The 25,879-nt window shown below is 38.4% G+C and overlaps 1 protein-coding gene across 1 annotated transcript; it reads left to right on the top strand.

The window, feature by feature from the left end:
• Positions 1-4,252: 4,252 nt before the first annotated feature.
• LOC143746617 (gap junction delta-2 protein) lies at positions 4,253-9,101 on the top strand. Its single transcript, XM_077238552.1, has 2 exons — positions 4,253-4,862; positions 5,855-9,101. Exons 1-2 carry the CDS (start codon positions 4,792-4,794, stop codon positions 6,711-6,713), a joined length of 930 nt encoding a protein of 309 aa, XP_077094667.1. The 5' UTR covers positions 4,253-4,791; the 3' UTR covers positions 6,714-9,101.
• Positions 9,102-25,879: the final 16,778 nt, after the last annotated feature.

Raw genomic sequence — 25,879 nt, 5'->3', positions numbered from 1 at the left:
TTTTTTCTTCTTCCTCTTTTCGTGACCAGAAGGATAGTTTCGCTTCATTTTGTCATGGATGTTGTACACATTAATTGACACGCTATGACACGAGATGGAGGCGGGGCCTTAAGTAATTTGTGGGGTCTTACCCACCGGTCGCGTGCAGCGCTGCAGCCACGTAAACAGTTTGCCCTTCCCTTACTGACTTTCACTTTCGGTGCACGAATGGAAGTGAATGAGGCTTTGCGATTTAAAAAAAAAATAAATAAAAAATGTATCTAGGCCTATGTGAAATTCTGCAGCCATTGTACGATTTTTTTTTTTCTCGGAAGGGCAACTTGAGTCGAGAAGGGCATATGGGCAGTTGCCCGGGCAACCTGAGCAACCCCCCTGTGCACGTCCCTGGGAGCAACAGGATTAAAATTAATCTATCTTTAATATAATTTAAAACCGGGATCAAAATGATGGTTTAAATGTAAGCCTGCTTATCTTTAAACCAGGCTTAACGTTTGGAGCAACAGACTCATTATATAAACCTTGATTTAATCTAGATTTAAACTTAATCCTTATTGGTGCAACCCACCCATGTGGGTTAAAGGGTTAGTTCACCCAAAAATGAAAATTAAGTCATTAATTACTCACCCACATGCTGTACCAACCCCGTAAGACCTTCGTTCATCTTCGGAACACAAATGAAGATATTTTTTATTTAATCTGAGAGGTGGATCACTGCTACATATAGGCTGCCTTAGGGAATGAAACTTGACGGCCCAGAAAGTCATTAAAGAACATGTTTAAATATTCCATGTGCCTACAGTGGCTCAACTATAAGTTTATCAAGCGACGAGACTACTTTTTTTCCGAAAAAAAAAAAACATAAATAACGACTTTATTCGACTATTCCTTTTCTTCCTTGTGGGCCTGAGACGAGAGTTCAAGAGATTTCCACGACGCATGCGCGAGAACTGAGAAGAGGACGTTCTTCTTCTAATACTTCTTGTTCAGTTCTCGCGTACTTGAAATAAAATAAATATTAACTGAAAATCAAATATAAAATCAATTATCAGAGCCTGTGTGATTTTATTAAATTCAAACAGGTGCAATCTGGAAAGAGGATCTTCAGGATGAAGACTGACTTTAATATTGCCTAATTTTAATAAGGATTCAAAAAATATCTGATGACAATAATTCAAGCTGTGAAACCATGTAGACAGAGAGAGAAAGAGTGCATAAATTTTACCCTTCATATATTTACTTTTTTTTTCTACAGTCAAATGTTTTTGAAGTATTGAGTGATGTTCTGAGAGCAGGATGTTTTAGGAGGACTTATTCTAGTGATCCTCTCTGATGAATATTAAAGAGGAAATGTTGCTATTTTAAAAAACGAATGGCAGGTTATGGGACATGTTTTGTCTGAAGGATCAGAGCTGTCTTTCATCTCGATGTGCATTATATAAAGGAAATCTGAGATTCTGCTGAGTTTGAATGGAGGCAGTAACTGGAGACTGGACTGTGGTGTAGTGTGCGTGCCTTCCGTGAGGAACTGCAAAGCCATGCAGAGAAACATGAGAAGCTTCAGAGATACAGCAGGTCATTCAGTGCTGCCCTCTGTAGGAGGAGGATGACACATCTATCTATCTATCTATCTATCTATCTATCTATCTATCTATCTATCTATCTATCTATCTATCTATCTATCTATCCATCCATCCATCCATCCATCCATCCATCCATCCATCCATCCATCCATCCATCCATCCATCCATCCATCCATCCATCCATCCATCCATCCATCCATCCATCCATCCATCCATCCATCCATCCATCTATCTATCATCTGTTCATAAACCATGAATAAAAAAATAGTTTTTTTATATTGTTAATAATGTGTTGACCGCTCAAGACCCACTTTACATGCCTGTGCTCAGCTTCTCTCTCCCTCAGTGTCTTTCTCTCTCTCTTTCTCTCTTTCTCCCTCTCTCTTTCCCTCCCAGCAGTCCTGAGGGGAACCTTCACCAGCCAAAATTGCCTGGTTTTAATTTCGAGTTTGGTCTGTACACACAGGGCATCTCTCAGCATGTGGTGGAGAAGCACGTTTGACAGGCGCCGTGGTTGGACTTGGGCTGTAAATATTTCATTTGTGTGTGAGATCAAGAATGGAAAAAGGCCTAAATGCCTCGCTGTGCTTCTGCCATATGTGAGGAAATCTGAGCATCTGATAAACCCAACACTGCTTTTCTCATTTAACCCTGGCACAGAACAGCACACACAGAACAACCCTCTTCACTGTGTGTGCATTGATTCTCATATCCATTCTCTTAAACATGTCTTAAAAATCAATATTCAAAACTTTGTTAGTGCATCTGTATTATTCAGCAGCACATTTTGGTGTATTTGTTGTATGTTGTACTACAGTGATATATGAGCAAAGCTCATCTGTAAATTAACAGTCCAGTCAATGTCAGTCAGCATTAAGCTCTGATCACCTGATAAAAAAACTAAAAATTGAGGGAAAATCAATGTAATATATAGTTTTGTTAGTAGCCTATTGATCTAGTTTGTCACGATTTTTTTATGTGAAGTCAGATGTTTCATTGAATATTCCCAACAGATTCGTGAAGTGAGCGGCCTGTTCTCTCTCTTGCTGAGCTGTTCATCTCTCCTTCTTCCTGATGTCAGAATGGGACTGGTATTGAAGCCTGACATTTTTATTTTAGTAACGAAGAATTTAACCTCAAGTCTGAGCTGGTCTGACAACCACATCATGGCCATTGCTGGCTTTGTACATTCATTTTCTTCATGCACCCTCATTATAGACCATGAAATCAATGTTTTTCAGCCATCAGCGCTCCATTACAAATAACTGCGTTTCATTGAGTTTTGATATAATTTAACATAGACTATAAGAACTGTAATATGTTGGTAGTTTAATTTTCTGAAAAGTGACCTTGACCCTGTTTAAGTGCGCCTACATCTCAACTACTGAGACAACCAATGGTGTGAGATCAGGGCAGGACTATTTGTTTGTGCGGCTGGTGGGAGAGTGCTTAGGAAACCTGCTTGAAAACAGTCATTATTGTTTTCATGCTTTTTGGTGTCAGGTGTACCGCAGACTTCACTTGAACCTGATTCACTGAGGACATTGTAACATGGGGTCTGCGTAATCTTTCCTAATCACTCAATGAGTTAATTAAATATTACATTTTAATGGAAGGTCATTCTCCATCTCGAAAGCCACAGATACAAACTTTGATTAAGCCTTTTTTGCAGATGCTATCACCAAGATTACAATATACAATTTGTATTTAAATATTTTAGATTAACCAAAAACCTTTTAACTAACCCCAGTTGATTAAATTAGCAGATATACTGTCTTCAGAAAGTATCATATCAAAGCAAGTGGCATTCATTTTACAGATCTCAAGCATTCTTTCCAGGATTGATATATTTTTTTTTTGGTAACACTTTAGTTTAGGGTTCAATTCTCCCTATTAACTAGTTGTTTATTAGCATGCATATTCTATAAACTGTTTATTATTACGATAACACTTTACAAGAAGGTTCATTAGTTAGTATGAACTAACATGAACAAACAATGAGCAATCCATTCGTTATAGTATTTATTGATCTTTGTTAATGTTAGTTAATAAAAATACAGCTATTCATTGTTTGTTCATGTTAGTTCACAGTGCATTAACTAATGTTAACAAATACAACCTTTGATTTTATTAACGTATTAGTGAGTGTTGAAATTAATATTAACTAAGATTAATAAATGCTGAAGAAGTATTGTTCATTCTTAGTTCATGTTAACTAAAGAACCTTATTGTAAAATGTTACCATTATTACTTATAAAGCACGTATTAATTCCTTATTCTGCATGACCATATTCTACATCCCTTAATTATTTATTTCCCAATACCTAAACTTAACAACTACCCTATTAATTATTAATAAGCATCAATTAGGAGTTAATTGAGCCAAAAGTCATAGTTAATAGTTAGTTAATTGTGAGAATTGGGCCGTAATTTAAAGTGTAACCAGTTTTTTTCATTTAGATGAGCTTTTTTGTTGTTTGTTAGAGATAAAAACAGAAAATATGGTTAGTTTTTTTGATCAAAGTGAACAAACACTTTTTGGGGCTACTGTAGCCTCTTAAAATAGTCATATTGTAAGGGAGATGGTTTGGTGGAACTGCGCATGTCTACGGTCGTTCGATGGGCGGGGCCAAAGGTGTCTTTACTTAAACCGAGAATCAGCTGACACTTTCACCTCACTGTATCCAGAGCACGAGCAATGTTTCATGTGAATAGGGCGGAGCTGAAGGTCCTCACTGTACTCAAGGACATTTGCTCTCCAACAGCTGTGTCGTCTTTCAAAATACACAGCAACAAGTAGGCTATAATTGAGACTTCAGCCCCCCCAAATAAAAAAAGGAGCTCTCCCCATCATGACAGAGTGCAGAGTTCACCATCGCTGCTTCATTCCCTGCTAATGAACATCACACATATGAAATCCGCAGCTCGAGATAATGCCCATATGACGCAGCAGGGCTCTCCACGGCACTGATGCCATATTAAACCCGCCGCCCTCCACCCACACCATCAATCTGATGTGGAGATCGAAGATAGGAGGGCTCACATGACTCCATTCCAGACTGGAAGGCGAGGAGAAGTGTGGCATCTTCCAGCATCAGCACTGCCACAGCTGGCGCAGCTCATCCATGCGTTCTCCCGATAACCGCGCACAATAGGAGGAAATATCCACGCTTTTCCCTGGATTTGGATCTGAGTCTGCGAATGAGCAGCGATGGGGGAATGGACCATACTAGAGAGGCTCTTGGAGGCTGCTGTCCAGCAGCACTCCACTATGATAGGAAGGTAAGGGCTAATGTCAGTGTATCTGTTGGGTTGACGCCGAGATTCAGCGCGTTTCAAGCTTTGCATCATGTTTGGAGGAACAAATGAGGTTTTGTATACGTGTAAACGGGCGTAATCGCCTGTTTCGCTCTTAAAATACAGTATTAAATAAGATGAGAAACAAAAAAATATTTGCGTTATATGGAAAATATGAAGCAAGTATATCCAATCGACTGGTTTCAGCACTGGATAGCTCCCTTTAGTTTCAATGACACTGAACCGGGCTTATATCCACAACGTTATATTGTTTGTATTTCGTATTTTTGCTTCGTTTAAAGCTATGTCTGAACGAAATGTTGTGCTTATTGCCAGGTGTGCACAAACAAGGCGTCACCGCTGATTTCTCTTATTAAAATACCGTTGAAAATCAAATAAAATGAAACGGATATGTAAGAAATCCCCTTATTCAACGACAGTGAAATGAGGCAGAATGCATCATTCCGTGGTTGTGAACGCGCCTCGATTTATACAGCTCTCTTAATAGTACCCACACTAATTAATAGATATATTCTTTAATTCATAGATTGCTTTGTTTAAAGCCACCCTTTTGCCAACTGTACACTCATTAATATAGGCTACTGTAAATGAAGGGAAACATATTTGCATAATGCATGCTATATGCAAATTATAAAGGAAAATATTTGAACTGACAGTAAAATAAAAAAGAGAATGCACCACATTTTTAGCACCCTTTACTTTAGTGAACCTGTTTATTTGTGCTGATTTTGTTGCCGATCTCATTTCAAGCCATGTTGGGTGGTGTGATGTTCTGTGCCTAAATTCACAAAAATACATGATCAAACCAAGTGACACCTGCATGAACCGCATGCAGCATATGATGCTACACTGAAGGTTGAAGTGATGCTGAAATAAAGCGCTGAGGTTTCAGCTCCCCACAACTCAAGCGCTCATATATATTGACACATTTATGTTTCTGTGTGCTTGTTCTTTAGGATCCTACTAACTGTGGTGGTGATCTTCCGGATCCTAATCGTAGCTATAGTGGGAGAGACAGTGTATGATGACGAGCAAACCATGTTTGTATGTAACGCCTTACAGCCGGGCTGCAACCAGGCGTGTTACGACAAAGCGTTCCCTATATCGCACATCAGATATTGGGTCTTTCAGATCATAATGGTCTGCACGCCGAGTCTGTGCTTCATCACGTACTCAGTCCATCAGTCGGCCAAGCAAAAGGAGCGACGCTATTCCACCGCCACTGTCTTCCTCACACTGGATAATAAGGAGCAGGATTCCCTGAAACGAGAAGAGGCCAAGAACCAAAAGATCAAGAACACCATCGTGAACGGAGTACTTCAGAACTCGGAGAACTCCACCAAAGACCCCGAGCCCGACTGCATGGAGGAGAAAGAGATGACCAGCTCAGGCAAGAAACCGGGCAAGTCCAAAATGAGACGTCAGGAGGGCATCTCGAGGTTTTACATCATTCAGGTGGTGTTCAGAAACGCTCTGGAAATCGGCTTCCTGGTGGGCCAGTATTTCTTGTATGGATTCAACGTGCCCGCCGTGTACGAGTGCGATCGGTACCCGTGCATCAAGGAGGTGGAGTGTTACGTGTCCAGGCCCACGGAGAAAACCGTGTTCCTCGTCTTCATGTTTGCGGTCAGTGGCTTTTGCGTGGTTCTCAATCTGGCCGAGCTCAATCACTTGGGCTGGAGGAAGATCAAAACGGCCGTGAGGGGCGTGAGGGCCCGCAGAAAGTCCATCTACGAGATCCGGAACAAGGATTTGCCCCGGATGAGTATGCCCAATTTCGGCCGCACTCAGTCCAGTGACTCCGCCTACGTTTAAGCGCGCGGACGAGAAACCCAAGCCTGCGCGCCGCGAGATCGAGAACGTGGACGAGTGCCGTCGTCGCCATGTAAGGTTCATGAATTGCAAGAACACGGGGTAGGACTTTTTTGTTACTGTTTTAAAGACTTCCTTGACAACTGTGGACGACAAACACGTTTGTAAAGCAGTTCACTACTGTATAATGCAACTTTTTAGCAACGTTTGTACTCTGAGACGTACAAAAAGAGCAAACACTGATAGCTGACTGCGTATTGCCTCTCTATAAGCTGCGGGTGACACTTTACATGGCACTGTCCGTGTTGCACACAATGCATGCTATATGATTTATTAGAATAAACTACGAGCAACAACTGATGTGACGTGAACACTGACATGTGAAGTGTGACCGAAGAAGCTGCTCTACTGTACTTGAAGGGAGTAAATACGTCTTGCACTAAAAAGTTAGCGTGATGCTGACATAATATCACATCGGGAGAGTCTTGACACACCATTCATATATCAAACGCTATGATTTCTTTCTTTTTGGTTGCCTGTACTGCACCATTGACCTTAACGTAGACCTTAATGTGATTAACTCCATTGCAGATTTGCTGTTGTGTGTGTGTGAGCAGGTTTGAATCTGCTACAAACGCTTAACATCTGTGATCTCCTTAATTTCAACACCAAAGCGCCCTCTGCTTTCATTGGTGACGTGTTTTTTCGCGCTTAAGTGTAATCAAGTGCCATACTTGTATATAAATATATGCATATATACATATAAAATCTATTCTGAAGAATATAACCATATCCATAAAGCAGATTTATTGCTTGAATTATGCTTATTGCGTCCAGACTTGCTTTAGCTGTATTCGTTGTAAATGAACTGAAAATAGAGTAATGCATTCTTCCTTCTCTATCGTTTGGGAAACGGCCGGATGGAAATAAAGCACTGGTCTATTCCTACACAGGACACTCGTCTTTTCTTGCTAACAAATGAAACACTCCTCAGCAAAGTTTTCTGCTCTGGTGCTGGTTTTTCACCGAACAGTTCCAGCGATATTTGAATAGATGTTTTTTTTGGGATTGACGTAGCAGTGGAAAGCCCACGCCTGCTGAATCTCTTCCACACTCCATGACAATGCAAGCGTGTTTGAGCAAGCGTGTGCTTTCATTGGGAACTGCTTCAAGGCCTTGTTCAGAAACAAAATCCGGTACAATACTTTAAGATGTCATTTTCTTTCTCCTGTTTCCATTTGAATGATTATTTATGATTATGCCACCATATATTTATGACAAGCAAAATACGTGCACAGAGAGGAGACGTTCTCTGCATTTCTGAGCTTGAAGGGAAAGCATTGCATGTTTTAAGAACTTATATTCAAAAGAATCTGGACAATATGAGCTCGGGGATGAAATCTATGCGGCATTTGCTGGAGTCTTGATACACACCGATGCCTCCCGACGCTTGAGAACTGACACGAGGGAATGTTACATGTCTGGAAGGTCACTGAGGACAAAGGACAGTTTCGGCTTGGCTCTCGGGAGGACGGCCATTTCGGTGTCGTACGGTGCAATCTTCCCTTTTCTCTCAGTTATCCCTCTCTCCTCTTGGATAAGCATTCCAGGACTCCTCTGAGATTTGTACAACTTTGTGGAGAAATGAAAGACCAGAGCAATCTAAAACGGACTGTACTGGACCTGAAAGAGCAAAGCTTTAATAAAACATGAACTGGTATCTTTCTTGCCTTATACTGCAGTCTCCCTCCCTCCCCATCTCTCATCCTCCCCGTGCATTTTCTGCAAGAGCCAACGTTGTGTTTTTACAGCTCCTCCTAAATGACAAAATGATTGGGTTATGTATGAATGTAATTCTGCATGCTGTGATGTGTAATACATCATGAGGCTTGGTCGACCGACAGACAGAAGGACACTTGAGATGCATTGCGCACGCTGAGATCTCCACTGCTGCTGCCTTTTGCTGAGTTAAAACCAACTAAAAATGTCTTGTTCATTTATCAGGCCTGAGATGACAAAAAAACCTTAGCATGGGATGCCATTACTTCAGGTGCAAAAACCAAGAGAAATCCAGCAGTTTGTAAGGGTGTTATTTGGATCTTTTTTTTTAGGAGCCGTCGTCTGAAAGATTCTCCCTGGAGCTTTCGCCACCTGAAAGCCAACGACGTTATGAACGTGTAATGTCACATATAAAGTCTCATTGTAATTTTATCTTGATCGATTTGCATATTGATAAAAAGGGCCTTGCATGTAGTGAACGCTGAAAACGCCAGGCTGTTCCGTTCTAAGCCTCCAGCCCTTGTGGTTTTGAGGATGTGTAAAACTGAATGAAATGAAGATGGGTGATATACTGTGAATTAAATCCACTTCTTTACAAAGATGGTGATATAATGATGGGCCTGATCTTTTGTTTTCTTGCCGCAAACACGCACACACACACACACACACACACACACACACACACACACACACACACACACACACACACACACACACACACACACACACACACACACACACACACACACACACACACACACACACACACACACACACACACACACACACACACACACACACACACACACTGAGCCGCCCCTCTGAGATTTCACTGAGCTGCAGTGTCCTGGAAGGGCTGCGCAGAAACTCTGCAATGCACAACTGCTCTCACCTGCACATCTCTGAACACAGCCATGGGAAATCTCGTCCGTGTGTGTGTGTGTGTGTGTGTGTGTGTGTGTGTGTGTGTGTGTGTGTGTGTGTTAGTTTGGATACAGAAGAGTAGCACAACTGTCAAAAAATGATCTCATCTAACGACTGTTAAATGGGGCGATGGGGTCCATATATCAGAAGTGTATAATAGTGTCATTAAAGTATTGTGTAATTCATTTGATGTTGATAGATTTCCAAAGTAAACACAAAGAGCTATCAATAAAAATAAATTAATCATTTAAAATACATGACCGTCATTTGTTAATCAATGAAAAACATTTTCTGTTTTTGTGATCATCATTGGGACAAGTACAATTTTAAAAGATCTTGAAGTCATGACTAGTATTTTTACTAGCATTTTATTCCTTGCAAATCAGCACATAAACCTCTCAGTTTTCTGCATATTTCTGTTTATTATGAGATATTATGAATTTTGCATGTATAAAACAAACTGCAGTTATTGTACATTATAACATGAACATGTAATCAAATATTACAATGTACTTTTGTTTATGTTCCTTCTTAAATGTTGTTGTTATTATTTAAACTGTTAAACTTTTCCTCCCACACTTAAAAATAAAGCTTATTTATTGGCAACAATGGTTCAATGAAGAGCCTTTCAAATGTATGGGACCTTTTAAATGGACAAAAGATTCTGTATAGCAGAAAAAGGTTCTTTAGATTATTAAAATATTCTTCACACTATCTATAAAAATAAAGGTTCCGAAATGGGGTTTCCATAGTGATGCTATTAGAAGAACCATATTTGGTTCCCCAACGAACCGTTCTTAAAATAACCATTTTTTCTTAGTGTGAAGAACACTTTAAAAATCTAAAGAACCTTTTTCTGCTATAAAGAACCATTTGTGCAATAAAAGGTTCCATGGATGTTAAAGGTTCTTTATGGAACTGTCGATGCACATAAAGAACTTTTATTTTTAAGAGTTAAATAGATACATTAAGAACTGTTCACTGAAAGGATCTTTAAGGCACCAAAAGTGGTTCGGTAACACTTTATAATAACTGCACGTAATTAATCATTAGTTAAGCATTGGTAAACAGTTAATTCATCGTTTATAAAGCATTATTAGACATTAATTTTATGATTACAGCTATAAATGCTTTATTCTTGATTTATAAGCATATCTATAATGTGTTTAATAATAGTATTTTCATACTTTATTAATGATTAATTTATAATTTCTAAATTAAATATTGCATTATTTACAAACCAGTCATTTAAGAGTTGTCAGTGGTTCATAAGATCACTTAGAATGTGTAAGTAAATGATTAATAAACTATTTAAATGTACATTCATACATCTAAAATATTTCTGTTCTGTATCACTATGTTGTGTTTGTGTCCTTTTTCTGTTTAGAAGATAACTGAGTCTTTAAATCTCCTTTGTAAATGGTTTACAAGGCATAAATAGTCCTCACAAAATTGTTAACTGACATCTACTAAATGTTTTAGAACTACCTGAATTACAGTTGAAATACACGTTAATAAAGCATGTATTAACACAATAAGTAACTATTACTAAATGTCTGAATAATAAGATCTATGAATGTACATTTAAATATTTTATTAATCATTTACTTACACTTTCTATTTGACATCTAAGTAACTGGTTTGTAAATAATGCAATACTTAATTTACAATTGATAAATTGATCATTAATAAAGTATGAAAATATAATTATTAAACACATTACAGATATGCGTATTAATCAAGAATAAAGCATTTATAGTTGTATTTATAAACTACTTACTAATGTCTATTACTGCTTTATAAATGATGAATTAACTGTTTATTAATGCTTAACTAATGATCAATAGCATGCAGTTTTTACAAAGTGTTACCAGTGGTTCTTCTGTATGTATGCCTGTGAACAGAACCCTTTTGGAACCTTTCCATTGCTCAAATGGTAGATTTTTAAAATATTCTTTGCACTAAGAAAAAATGGTACTTCAAAAATTGTGTTTTTTCTGTGGTATTGCCCCGAAATGGAACCACTGGCATCACTGGAACCTTTATTTGTAAGAGTGTACTCAGTGGTTTTAATGAGAAAAGGTTTTGTAAAAATACCCCAAAAATGACTGACACATAGTATGATAGCACTTTAATCCAAATAAGCCAAAGGTCACAAAATATATACAACACAAAGTTGTTTAGTTGATGTTTTATCCTTGTCAGAGCACGATGGAAACACATTTTCATTATGAATCCGTCCTGGATCACAGCTTCACGGCTTAACCTAGCCACATGTGACTCTAGTGCGATGAAAGCAATTATTATGAGAGCTTACACACACACACACACACACACACACACACACACACACACACACACACACACACACACACACACACACACACACACACACACACACACAGAGTGAAATAGGTTATTTATAGATTAGATCTATTGACTGTTGTGGTTCTTTATTGCTAAAGCAGAGCGTATCTTCATCTGAGGAATTAAATCCCATAATGCACATAATGACTGCTAAAAGATGCACACTAATGCTGTAATTAACACGTAATACTGAGAATTAAGCTGATTCCTATTAGAGTTTCTTATTAAAGGCCGCTGAATGGACAAATCAATAATTTCCTTTTATGTTATATGTAATTTGTTGTCAAGCCGAGCAATCTCTCTCTCTTTCTCTTTCTCTTTCCCTTACTCTTTCTCTTTCTCTCTCTCTCTCTCTCTCTCTCTCTCTCTCTCTCTCTCTCTCTCTCCCTCTCCCTCTCTCTCTCTCTCCCTCTCCCTCTCCCTCTCCCTCTCTCTCTCTCTCTCTCTCTCTCTCTCTCTCTCTCTCTCTCTCTCTCTCTCTCTATTATCCCTGCTGACAGGTGCCCTCGTAGCCAGACCAATTGTTCCTGATAAATGTATAAGATACGCACCATTTGTCAGCCAATAAAATTCACTGGATGACCAACCCTAATCACTAAAAAAGCTGTTCTCTGTCTAACAAGATTAGAGCCGGCCAAACAGACTGAGTATGTGGAAAAAAGAAAGTGCTAATCGCAACTGGAAACGAAAATGGCTAAAGATGTAAAGAAATAAGAAGTATAAATAAATATAAGAATTATAAGAGTTTATGTTGTGCCACATCTGAGAGAAGACACCTGGTATTTTGTCATCTTTATGTTTATTATGAGTTTGTCAACAGTTGAAATCTGTTTTCATGTGGATTAGAGACTGGGGTTGGTTCATTATATGCTGTCACAAAAAATGCAACATGAATGTTTGTCCTATTGACCCCAAAACATAAAAAGACTACAAATTGTAGAGGTTGTAATCTTTTAATGTCAAAATATGATGCCCCTAAAACCACTGGCTGTCATCTGTAATAATGTTGAGAGAGATATTTAAATACATGAATGTAAGTTAGTTATATGAACAGGCAGGAAAACTGTATGAAAAACAGTATGAACTGTCAGAGATATCGAATCTGATTGGCTGAGAGTCTTTTCCAGCAATGCGATATTCTACTAATATCACACAGAAACCGTTTCACAATTCGTATGACTTGTTTCTGATGGATCTATACTGGCAGTATTTCTCACAGTGAAGAGCAAACACACTATATTTTAATAAATAGGCCTAGGCCTACTACTGTTATTGTGTCACGGAATGTAGTTTTAAGAGTTTTTTTAGTTGTTTAGTGGACATTCAGCGTTCATGTACCCATCGAGAACAGCTTTATTTCGAGCCACTGGCTGTTATGTAGATAGTGGTTAAACATTTTATTTCATTTATTAATCTATTACTTGTTCCAAAGCAAATCGATTTGGGTAAAGGCAACGTTAAGTTTCATAATTTTTTATTTTTTATTTAACTTAAACCCTGTAGCCTAATAACTTGAGCGCTGGTTTTGTACTTTTGACTGAATTGTTTGCTTGAGTGTGTTTCCTATTGTAAAAATGTATACCTTTATTATGGCTTTTATTATTAATTTAAATATTATTGTTCAATAAATAATATTTTATATTAAATAAATAATATTCCATATTTGGTATTGAGAAAGGATCCATTAGTGATTGATTTCGACTTCAGTGTAAGTTACATTATTACACCATTAGATGGCAGCAAAGGCTGTCTTTATGAGTGAGTCAGAAGCAAAGACTTTTATATGTAACAAATGTAAATATTAACTGTTAAAACGATACTAAGACAATGATATCGCTTTCCTCAGCGGATATTCATGATTTTTTTTATTATAAATATAAGACTGGCCGAAAGAATAGGCTAAATGCTTTATCAGATGAAGGTAAAACAATCTCTTAGTTGATCTCTCTCTCATAATACTCTACATAATACAATAAGCTTCAATGAAGCGACTCTATATCAGCGTGCTGTGTTTACCTGCAGCCTCATTCCTAAAGCCTAATCACTGTCTTGCTGATATTGAGCCATATCCACGACCACGAATGTTATTTTGCTCATTTATTGTTGGCATTTTATTTTATATAAATAAAAAAACTTTGATATGTCAACCCGCATTGATTATGCTCATATTCGGTAGCTCGTTTAAAGGCATCTTGAGCAAAACTTTGCATGTACAGAAGACCTGAACCAGAAGCGATGCAACCTGTTTTACAGAGAACTACATTTTGTTGCGCATGACCCGTATTGCATACAATGAGGCTCTGTCTGTAGCAATGACACAGTTTTCAACCTTCAAATGGTTTTTTGAGATTAACATCTATTCTATACGTCAAACCACAATTTATTCAGACACCTTCAACATTTCTCACATTATCACAGTTTATTCACTATTGTTTAGAAAATGGTAATATGGTCTCGACGCGTACATCGGTGCGCTGTCAGATGTTTCAGAACTCAGAGTTATCAGATCAGTTGATATTTCACTGGTTTTGTCCATCCTTCTGTTCAGATTGTCTCACAGATGAATTATGTTGAATATCTGTCAGCTGTTAAATTTAACTACACAATTAGATAATACCAGTTTAGCTCAACAAATTACCAAGCAATGCTTAATTTTGTTCAGTCTGTGGTGTATAAAGGTCGAATTAGCAATTAAATTAAACACACTTCAGCAAAACATGATCAGGTCAAAGTGTCTGAATAATTATTGGTCCCAAATTTGTATACATTTTACTAGTTGTCCACTGTATGAATAATTTTTGGGTATAATATGTCACAGTTTACTTTATTTTGCTATCGTAATTTACATAAATGAACTATAGTGTCCTGTACCCAAAAAAATATCAAATATTATATCTGGTGTCTGAATAATTTTTGGTTTGACTGCATATTAAATGCCTGCCTTAAAGGGCCAAAAATAAAAATTTGGAGATCGTTTCAATTGGAGAAGACATACTTTAAGGATTCACACTTGTAAAACATACTCCAATAATCTTTAATTGAGTCTGGATTGAGGTCCTCATATCAGAATTACCGAAAGGAGCCAATATTTCCTCATAAATTCATCTTGACCTCTGTCACTGCTTCACAAAGGTTGTGGTGTTCTGATGGACTGAGCTCTGTGTGTCTCAACTGGCTGCAAGCTGGTCTCTCTCTCTCTCTCTCTCTCTCTCTCTCTCTCTCTCTCTCTCTCTCTCTCTCTCTCTCTCTCTCTCGGTCACATGACAGTGAAGAACATCTGCAGAGGGAGCGGGGATGTCCTCTGCAGCGCTGCAGGGGTGTGAGAGGAGACGCTAGGTGTGACTCCATGCATCAGTGAAGGGCGCGTTTGTGTGTAAAATGTGCTGCTACTGAATGTGCACCATACAATCAAGATTTGCCTTTTATTGAGATTCTGAAAACTGCAAATTGAAAATGCACAACAACCATTTGATGTTACTCTTAAAATTTATTCACTTATGAATTCACTTATATTGATTCAAAACAAATTGTTTTTTTTAGCTTTAATACAACGATGTTGCATGCAAATTTTTATGTTTCCTGGCAAAACATTTTAGTAGCAATTTTACCCCTGGATTCACAGACAAGGGTTAAGTCTAGTCCCTGACTAAAATTCATGTTTGAGCTGTTTTAACTGAAAGAAACTTGCAATGACAAATGTTAAAATATGTCAGTCATTGTTTTGTTTCAACACTGTAAAATATACATAAAACATAAAATAAAAAATTGCTGCCTTAAATTTTTAAGTACAAACTTGGGTGTTTAAGTCATTTAAAATGAAATTACATTAAACTGACTTGAGTCACAAAAAATTTGTTGAATCTTGTATAACTTGAAAATGGAATAACATATTTTGATAAATCAATGTAAAAACATAATGTTGTCATAACTTATGAATCATACACATTTTTACAGTGAAGATGCACACCAGTAATGTTTTATTTCTAAGGTCCATTTATAAAAGCTACTTAAATGTCCTAATTAAACTAAGGTTTAATACAGGTTTAATCTAAGCCCTGTCTTTGAACCCAGGCCTTAGGGTTAAAAGGTGGGTTAAGGTTAATATAAAGTGGGATCACATTATCTAACATGGAAACATTTGGTAACACTTTACAATAAGGTTCATTAGTTAACATTGGTAAACTACCTTAGTTAACATGAACTAAGAATGAACAATACTTATACAGCATTTATTAATCTTAGTTAATATTAATTTCAGAATGTACTAATACATTATTAAAATCAAAGGTTGTATTTGTATTAACATTAGTTAATATACTGTGAACAAACAATGAACAGCTGTATTTTTATTAACTAACATTAACAAAGATTAATAAATACTGTAACCAATGTTAGTTCATTGTTAGTTCATGTTAGTTAATACATTAACTAATGTTAACTAATGAACCTTATTGTAAAGTGCTACCCAAAATACTTCTAAAGCATTTATTTATCATAGTTAATGTTAATTTGATAATTTACTAATGTGTTTTTAAAACCAAAGGTTGTATCTGTTAATGGAGCTGAGATAATCCAAGAAATGATCAGAGCAGGATGAATTGTTTCCTCAGATGAACACTAATTGGTGTCCAGTTTGGCACGGCAGTTTAAGGTGCTGAACACAGTTCCTCCTCTGGTATTGGATTGTGTTTTATGGTGTGATTCATTTCCCATCAGGCCTTCCTCCTCCCCGGCACTTCAGGCTAGAATTTATTCAGGCCGCACCACAGCGCAGAGCGATCAATCTCCTGCATCAGTACAAGAGTTCAGCCCCACGGTAAAATAACACGCTAACCCTCTGAATGCCTTTCACACACTCCCCTCTTTCTATACATATATCCTTTAATCCATATGATTATTTACATGCCTGGATTTCCCTCGAGGACCCTGCACACATCTGTGTCACAACTGCTGTGAATATTTTAGAGAAAATCACTCGCTTTTGTCATTTTCATTGCTTCCCTTTGGAAAATTATGATTATCTTGAGGTAAATGTTTAAAATTTACAAATATCGTATACCTTACTTTAAAATTGAATACATGAATATAAATGAAATATTCAGACAATTTTTCAATGACCACACTTGAAAACAGCCACAGGAATCATGTATCCTGTATGTCTCTATAAGGCAGGAAAGATTGACTCAACTACACTTTTCCACATAACATACGCTTTTACATTTTTAAACAAACAAACTGACTATAACTTGAGTTTTATGACATTGGTAGACATGTTAGAAAGAGCCAAGTATGAAACAGACCGTGAAATCACTGGTGAAACATTTATGACTCTAAATAAACAAAAGAAACAGAGAAGGGAAAAACACAAAAAACCTCCGGTAACACTTTATTTTACAGTGTCCTTGTTACATATGTTACATGTGTTACCATTGTAATAACAGGAAATTATGCACAATTGCATGCAACTAACCGTCAACCAAACCCTAATCCTACCCTAACGCTATAGTAAGTACATTATGTTAATTAATATCACTCAGTACTTAAATGTATAGTTACATTGTAAGAATGACAACTTAAAAAATAAAGTGTAACCAAAGCTCATTTTCGCAGAATAAAATAATTTGGTAACACTTTACAAAAAGGTTAATTAGTTAACATTAATTAACTACCTTAGTCAACATTAACTAAGAATGAACACTTCTTTAACATTTATTAATCTTAGTTAATATTAATTTCAACATTAACCAATAGGTTATTTAAATCAAAGGTTGTATTTGTTAACATTACTGTTGATGCACTGTGAACTAACATGGATGAACAATGAACAGCTGTATTTTTACATTACTTACATTAACAAAGTTGAAAATATACTGTAACAAATGTATTGCACATTGTTAGTTCATGTTAGTTTATACATTAACTAATGTTAACTAATAACCCTTATTGTAAAGTTTTACCAAATTATTTTACTATGCGAAAATGAGCTTTGGTTACTGTAGCAAGGTTCAGATGTTATGGGAAGAAGGAGGTGAGATTTAGGCAAACATTTAACATTTTTAATCAAATAAAACAATTACAAAAACAAAAGTATAAGCCAGCAGGCCCTCACGGACACAACACAACATAAAACCAGGCCTGTTCGTCTCCCTATCTCCTCTGTCGTCGCTCCACCTTTTATGCTTACACTCCTTCGTGGGAGACACGATACCGGTGCGTCGCGCAGGTGTCACTCATCAGTAATCACGCCACCGGCCTCGTGCCATTCTCCCACGGCCCTCGGCCTCGTCCTCCTCGCCACGGTTACACTTTAAGTCAATATTTCATATACATTTATTTTGGTAAGCATGTAATAAGCAGGATAAAGTCAGCCAGTCTGGTTTATTTTACAATAATGGCTCACTGTACTTCCTGTCTTATAATTTCTACATTAAAATGACATTATGATGAAGGGTGAAATGAGAGGACAGGAGTAGTTAGCAAAAGTAATACTTGACAGGAAAATGTGCTTAAAAGTCATGACACTTATAAATCAATAATGTAATGCCTTTGAAGGATCTTAATTTAGGGACTTTTCTAAGCAAATATTCCTATAGTGATTTATTTTATCTTTATTTAATTGATGGGACACTTTGTTCTTGACAGGTTTTTTGTGAGACTGAGATACTAAAACATACTTCTAAGTTATCTCTTGCTTCACTTTCTTTCTTTCATGCCATAACCTTAAAAAAGTATGCTTTTAGAGGCCTGATCACATCCCCATAATGCAGCATGTCAGTGTCTGTATTTCCTTGACTCATCCCTTCTGTGAAGCTGCTGAGTCATGCGCTCGTCTCGCTGCGCGCTCACATAAACTCCACAGCTCCGGCTGACAGTCCCAAAAAACACAGATTACTGAACGTCCATCTATGCTGCAGTCTCTCACCAGCTCAAAGTCAGCACTGATGCTATTCAGGGCACAACATTGTGCTGTTCTGCCTTTATACATTTATACACATATCTCTGGTGAACAGACCATTTCATTTCCTGACAGAGATTTTCTGAGTCAAATCCAACTGAATGCATCAGCATTAAAAACTTAAAGTGTCAGGAAATATTAGTTGTGAAATGAATAAAGTATATTTAAAAAATGCATAATTGAGGACCAGTTATGTGTGACGTCAAACACTGTATGATTCATCTTGATGTGGAGTGGCTTAATTGAACGCAAAGGCAAATAAGATTTGACACGCACAAAAATATTGTACAGTTGTGTGGACTTTTTTTTTTTAGTTTGACAGCCTTTATTTCATTACAGTTTTTGTTTTAATTCTGTATCTGTGACTGATGGAACACAGCAGTTCAAATTCTGTCCAGAAATATGTTGTACAGATACACAGAAAAATCTAGTATCAACAATGTCCACTGTGAAGTTGCAGTGACTGTTTAGCATTTACAAGTACAAGCGGTTCTACATGCAAGGAAAATATGAAATCATATTTAAAAACAGTATTTGGATGTTGGGAGAGGTATTGAGTATTTCAGCAAGCAACAGGCCCGATTTTGTTTTACGTGGAATTTGATGTTGCTTTTTCCAAGAAAACAAGTCAAGTCACATTTATTAATATAATGCTTTATTAACAGAATTTATAGCAGAATACAGCAGAACGTCTCGGTTGCGTATGTAACGCGTTGCCGAGGCAGCAGATAGATTAAAGGTCTGCATTGCAATGCAGAATCTAGTGGCTCAGATCTCGCGTGCCGAGGCAGCGCGTAGATTAAGGGTCTACTCTGCGATAAAGATTCTGTGGCTGGGATCTCGCGTTGCCGAGGCAGCAGTTAAAGGTCTGCATTGCAATACCGAATCTAGTGGCTCGGATCTCGTTTTTTGCCGAGGCAGCGCGTAGATTACGGGCCTACTCTGCAATAAAGGTTCTGTGTGGGTGCGAGGCATGCACAGTCCGCTCGGTTGCTGGCTGTGTTCATTGAGAAATATCTGAACGCGCACAGCCATGCGTTTTTGGGTGTTTCAGCCTCGCGCCCATTGACTTTCTTCTTGAGAGAGGAAAGCCAAATATATTGTGAACGACTCGAATCTCGCGTTTCCCTTGGAAGCGCGTAGATTATGGGTCTGCAATAAAAGGGACACACGCGATCTGTGAAATAATACTGTTTGGGTGCGAGGCTATCTCTATGGCCTATCAGTTGCGTAGTTTGCCTTCACCTTTGGCCGTGAGGGCTCATTGAACCAGAGGCATGGTGTCCTCTATCCACAGTCAGCTCCTGAGGGTGCTGCAGTGTTCATTGAGAAATGTCTCGACGCGTACATCGGTGCGCTGTCAGATGTTTCAGACTCGCACGTGTTGACTTTCTTCTCGAGGGATGAAAGCCAAATATATTGTAACGGCTCGAATCTCGCGTTTGCTGAGGCAGCGTTTAGATTATGAGACCGTATAAATAAATATTAAAATGAGGAGCAGCGAACGCAAGAAGCTCACATGGCAGTCACCTGATGGTAAGCAAATCGACCACATCATCATTAATGGTAAATGGCGCAGGGGCAAGATGTTAGAGCTTACCGGGGTGCAGATGCCTATAGTGACCACTACCTAATCGCTGCCACCATTAAACTCAAGTTGAAGAAGTCAATCCCACAAGGACATTGGCAGAGGAAACTGGACATTGCAAAACTCCAGTACCCAAAGAAAAACAAGGAGTTTTGTGTTGGAACTCAGAAACCGTTTCAGCACGCCAGAGGCTTCCTCTGAAATGGAAGAAGAACCCACTATAAACAGCAAATGGAATGGTATCAAAACATATACTCTGAAACAGCACAAAAAGTCCTGGGCTTCAAACAGAAAGGGGCCAGAGAATGGATATCCGCTAACACTTGGCTGAAAGTCGAAGAGAGCAAAACAGCTAAAGGCAAAAATGCCGAACACCGCGTCCCAACGACTCCTCAAGAAAACCAAGATGTCCTATAAAAACAAGGACAGAGAGGTGAAGAGGAGTGCTAGACATGACAAAAGGGTCTCATCGATGCTATTCATGCTGAGATGCTCAAGGTTGACATTCCAACATCAACACGAGTGCTAACGGACCTATTCCAAAACATTTGGAACAGTAACACCATGCCTGAAGACTGGTCCTAAGGTCTTATTGTCAAAGTCCCCAAGAAAGGCAACATTAAGAACTGCACCAACTGGCATGGAATCACTTTTCTGTCTATCCCAAGCAAGGTGTTCTGCAAAGTCCATCTCAACCGGATGGAGACAGCCATTGACACCAGGATTAGACAGGAGCAAGCAGGCTTCAGGAAAGGAAGAGGATGTATGGACCAGATATTTGCTCTGCGTAACATCATAGAGCAGTGCCTGGAATGGAATACGCCCCTCTACATCAACTTCATAGACTTCAGGAAGGTATTCGACAGTGTCCACCCGAAACACCCTCTGGAAGATACTACGCTCCTATGGAATTATAATCAAAGATCATGTCAATAATAAAAACATTCTATGAATATTTTAAGTGTTGTGTCCTCCAAGGTTATTATAGTTTTGCTTTTTTAAATTAGTTTTTATTTTAATATCGTTTTCAAATTTGCTTTAAATTTAAGTTTAGTTTTAGTTAGTTTTATTAATGATTTTGTTAGTTTTAGTTTAGTTTTTATTTTGCAAACACATTTCTATTTAGTTCTTATTTTATTTAGTTTCAGTTTTAGTTTTAGTAATTATAGTTTAGCAGAGCAAACAGAACACTTCCAGTGTAGTGCAAAGCGGGGCGCTTAATTTCAGCAAAGTTTAATGTTTGTTCAGATTACAGTTAACTCTTGAGAAGACATCTTAATAATAAAAATAAAATAATTGTTTGAGATTGAACAAAGCACCAAATAAATGGAACTTAAAAGTATACAAGAAAAAAATATGAAAAATTCAGACAAACTAATTCATATTAAAGATGAAATCTTGTTAAACGTGCCTAGTTTACTTTTTTTCAGCTGTAAATGTGGCAGAGTGACCACTGGTACATAAAAAAAAACCCCCAGCTCAATTCATCTGACTACAGCCAACACAACCTGCTGTGAAGCCAGTGTGATTAAAAAATGAAGTATCTATGCAGTGTGTGAGTGTGTATATGTTTTTCTATCCTGGTGGGGACTTAAACCTGAATACACACAGACTCATGGGGACTCGTGTCACTGTGGAGACCCACATTGAGGTAAACAAGGCTATAAATCATACAAAATTAGTTTTTTTGTAAATGTAAAAATGCAGAAAGTTGTGTGATGGGTAGGTTTAGGGGTCAGGTTAGTGTAAGAAGACAGAATAGTTTGTGCAGTATAAAAACCATTACGTCTATGAAGAGTCCCCACAAAGATAGTGCACCAGAGTGTGTGTGTATGTGTGTGTGTGTGTGTGTGTGTGTCCTGGTATTCCATACATTGCGGGGAAATGTCTCCACGTGGATATTATTAGCAGTAAATGTTTTATAAAAACAAAGATAATAACAGCACCTTTCAGCCTGTCAACCTCCATGCAAACATGACATCTCAAACATAGTAGCCTAGAACATTAAAGGTTTTTTGTGCTTGACGAACTTGTTTTGCTGTCGCACCCGCATCTCGCAAATGAAACGGCATAATGCTGCGCTCAAGTTAAAAGTCCAACTTGCCTCTTATTACCTTGTGTTATTTCCCATTCCACTGCAAGAGATGCATCCTTTATGAACAACGCTTAGCACTAGCGATGTGTTCTACGTTACGGTCCTTCATTGAGCGCGTCACAGCAGGACAGCGGTTAATCGCCTCAGAAACTTCACGCGTATGAAGCGCAATATCAGCCACAGATCAGATTTTCCGCCAAAGTAAAGAGCTTAATAACGAAAACTATTATTTATTTTTGCTAATTATTATTTTATTTCAGTTAGTTTTTCAGTAACTGTTGTTAGTTTCGTTTAGTTTTAGTTTTTCATTTATTATGAATTTTTAATTTTATTTCAGTTTACGAAAATGTTTTTTGACCAATAGTTTTAGTCTTAGTTTCAGTTTTCGTTTACGAAAATAACCTTGGTGTCCTCTCCTTGAACCATCACCTTATCATGGTGGAGAGGTTTGTGTGTCCCGGTGATCCTGAGAGCTATGTTGTCTGGAGCTTCTTGCTCCTGGTAGGGGTCTCCCTGGGCAAAGTGGTCTCGGGAGAGGGAACAGACTAAGAATGGTTCAACCACTGCCTTGTGGCGCGGGAGGGAGAAGGCTAAGGGAGCACACCCTGACAGAAAAGCAACCTCTAGGTAGGCCAATCCCCCGCCTAAAGGTCAAACTTTGATTACAGAAACACTGAACGATATATCACACACCTTAGAATTGGGAGGAATAGGACCTTCAACTGGAAGGAGGATGAAGCCTTGTGGTCAAAGCCAACAGGAAGCGATGAAGCGGAAACTTCTTAATCCTAAATCTATCACAAAGATTGTAACATAGAATGTGTGCTCAATGCATATTACTGGAAAACCTCAGACCATCGTGAATGAAATGAAGGCATATGGCATTCACATACTTGGAATTGCAGAAGCCAGGTGGAAGAAAGCAGGACAAACATGGCTCTCATCAGGAGTATCAATCATATACTCCGGGCACACGGGAGATAATGCGGCTCAATCATATGGGGTGGCAATCATGCTATCAAATGAAGTCCAGAAGACACTCTTAGGATGGGAACCAGCGAGCCCAAGGATCATTATAGCAAAATTCAAGACCTCACATAAGCGCATCATTGTTAACATCATCCAGTGCTACACCCCCTTAAATGAAGCAGAGGAGGAGGCAAAAGAAGATTTCTACCAAAAGCTAGAGGAAATCAGGAGAATATGTAAAGAGAAGGATCTCAACATTTTAATGGGTTTGTGGAAGATTTCACCTATCTGGGCAGTCTCATCAGTAAGAAAAGCGGGGCATCTAAATATATTAAAGCAAGGCTGGGACAGGCTCAGGGTGCCTTTTCCCAACTTTTCCCAAAACATTACAGCCTTAAAACGAAGGTGCTCCTATATAACTGCAATGTAAACTCTGTTCTGCTGTACGGTTCAGAGAGCTGGCGAGTTATCGAAACTGACATGAGGTGAATGGAAGTGTTCCATAATGGATGCCTCTGACAAATTTGCCACATATTTTGGCCTTATAAGATCTCCAACAATGAACTGTATAAGAAAACGGGAAGCCGGAGCATCACCAAGGAGATTACACACAGACGCCTGAGATGGCTGGAACATGTGTTGAGGATGGAGTAGGACAGCAGCAAAATAGTCGCCCTAAGATGGACACCACCTGGCAAAAGAAAACCACCTGGTACAGAACTGTGACACAAGAGCTGGAACAGATGAACCTGTCATGGGGAGAGGCCCAACATACTGCCAGGGACGGAATTAAATGGAGGGTGCTCAATGAAGCCTTATGTCCCATAGGGGACCAAGAGAAGTAGTAGTAGTAATACTATTTCCATTATCGTGGATCAGATCAAATCTGAGGATTGGTTTGTCACAATTAGGGCTGGACGATATTGCCAAATTTTGTATCACTTAATTCAATATAATTCCGATATCGATATGAACAATATAAAAGCATCAGAAAAACTGCCAAGAATGCCCACAACAGATGTCTGTACCTACAATCTTCTGAAAAATGAATTTGCCAAGTCTATGAAACCTGCTGGAGTCTTTCGGTACCGCACCATAACAAACTACATGAACCAATGAAATAACCCATTATAACAATTATATTCTCTTCTCAATACCTGCTACAAGACTATGAAAGCATATGGGTAGCAATATTAAATTTGAAATGTAATATGCAAAATGACAATGCAATATGTAAAATGGCAGTGCATTTCTGTTTTTAAATTTACATTTGCCATTACATTTTTGCAACGTTTGGTGTAAAATTAAAATTCAATTATATAATTTACATTTGCTATTTCAGACACTAGTTTTAACATGTAAATTGAATACATATTCTAGTGCTTTATAAGTTGCAAAATTAAAATGTATTACAGAAATGTTTCCACTTGGTTTTAGAGAGTGTGAGGTGGACCCAGTTAATTGCCCGGTTGGCTTCAGTGCTGGAGCTCCTCCAAGATCGTTTCACAGCTGGTCTTACCCCATCCACACTCAAGGTGTATGTGGCTGCCATTTGGGCTTTCTATGCTCCTCTGGGTGATAGGCCTCTGGGTAGACATCAGCTGGTCGTCCGTTTCCTCCGTGGGGCTCGGAGGATGAGACTTGCGGCTAGTTCCCACATGGGACCTGGCAGTGGTTCTCGAAGGGCTGGTCGAGGCCCCCTTCGAACCTCTGGAGTCGGCTAAGGCCAAGAACCTTTTCATCAAGGTAGTTATGGGTGCTTGGAGTTTGCTCTAGGCGACATTAACCCTATATTGCATCCCTGGCCGGGCTATGTGCCTAAAGTGCAATCTAATGTGGCACGGCCTACGGTTCTGCAGGATTTTCATCCTCCACCTCATCTATGAAATAGAAACAGGCTATCTCTATGGTCTATCAGTGTTCCTGTCTGCACGTTATGTCATGACGCAGCACCGATCAGGATTGGATTAATTCCATTCATACTTCAGATGCGTTACGCTAAGGGTGTTCCCCAAAGTGTCATCATCGACACAGTGTCTCCTTCCCTTCTCAGGGAACAGGGGTTGCAGTCGTTCTGAGAACATATTTTTTTGTTAGCTGGGATTCAAAGGTTTAACCCTTGCGCACGTACGATCACACCGGTGTGATCAGTCTTGGCTGGTCCCTGGAGCGTACGATCACACTGGTTTGATTAGAATGGTCAGTGAATCACGTGATCAACTGCTAAATTCAAACGTGCTTTCGCGCGTTGGCTGGCTGAGTCAGAGACGGACGCACTCAGTGCTGTCATATATCACAACTATTGGGTGTTTTCAACCACATAATGTTTATTTTAGGTTGCAGACATTTAAATACACATAAGTACTACTAGCAAAACAATGATTTTGAGTTTGTAAAATACACACTGATGTCTATGGAAGCGGCAATAATAATCCTTTCCATTATAATAAGACGACACGACTATTCATATCAGATACACATTGTGTAAGTAG

Source organism: Siphateles boraxobius, unplaced genomic scaffold (assembly GCF_051911475.1).
Source record: "Siphateles boraxobius isolate OS27281-9 unplaced genomic scaffold, OSU_SipBor_1 22, whole genome shotgun sequence".
NCBI classification, from domain to species: domain Eukaryota; kingdom Metazoa; phylum Chordata; class Actinopteri; order Cypriniformes; family Leuciscidae; genus Siphateles; species Siphateles boraxobius.
Note: the sequence above shows the minus strand (reverse complement) of the source record. Positions and strands in the feature narration are given on the sequence as shown.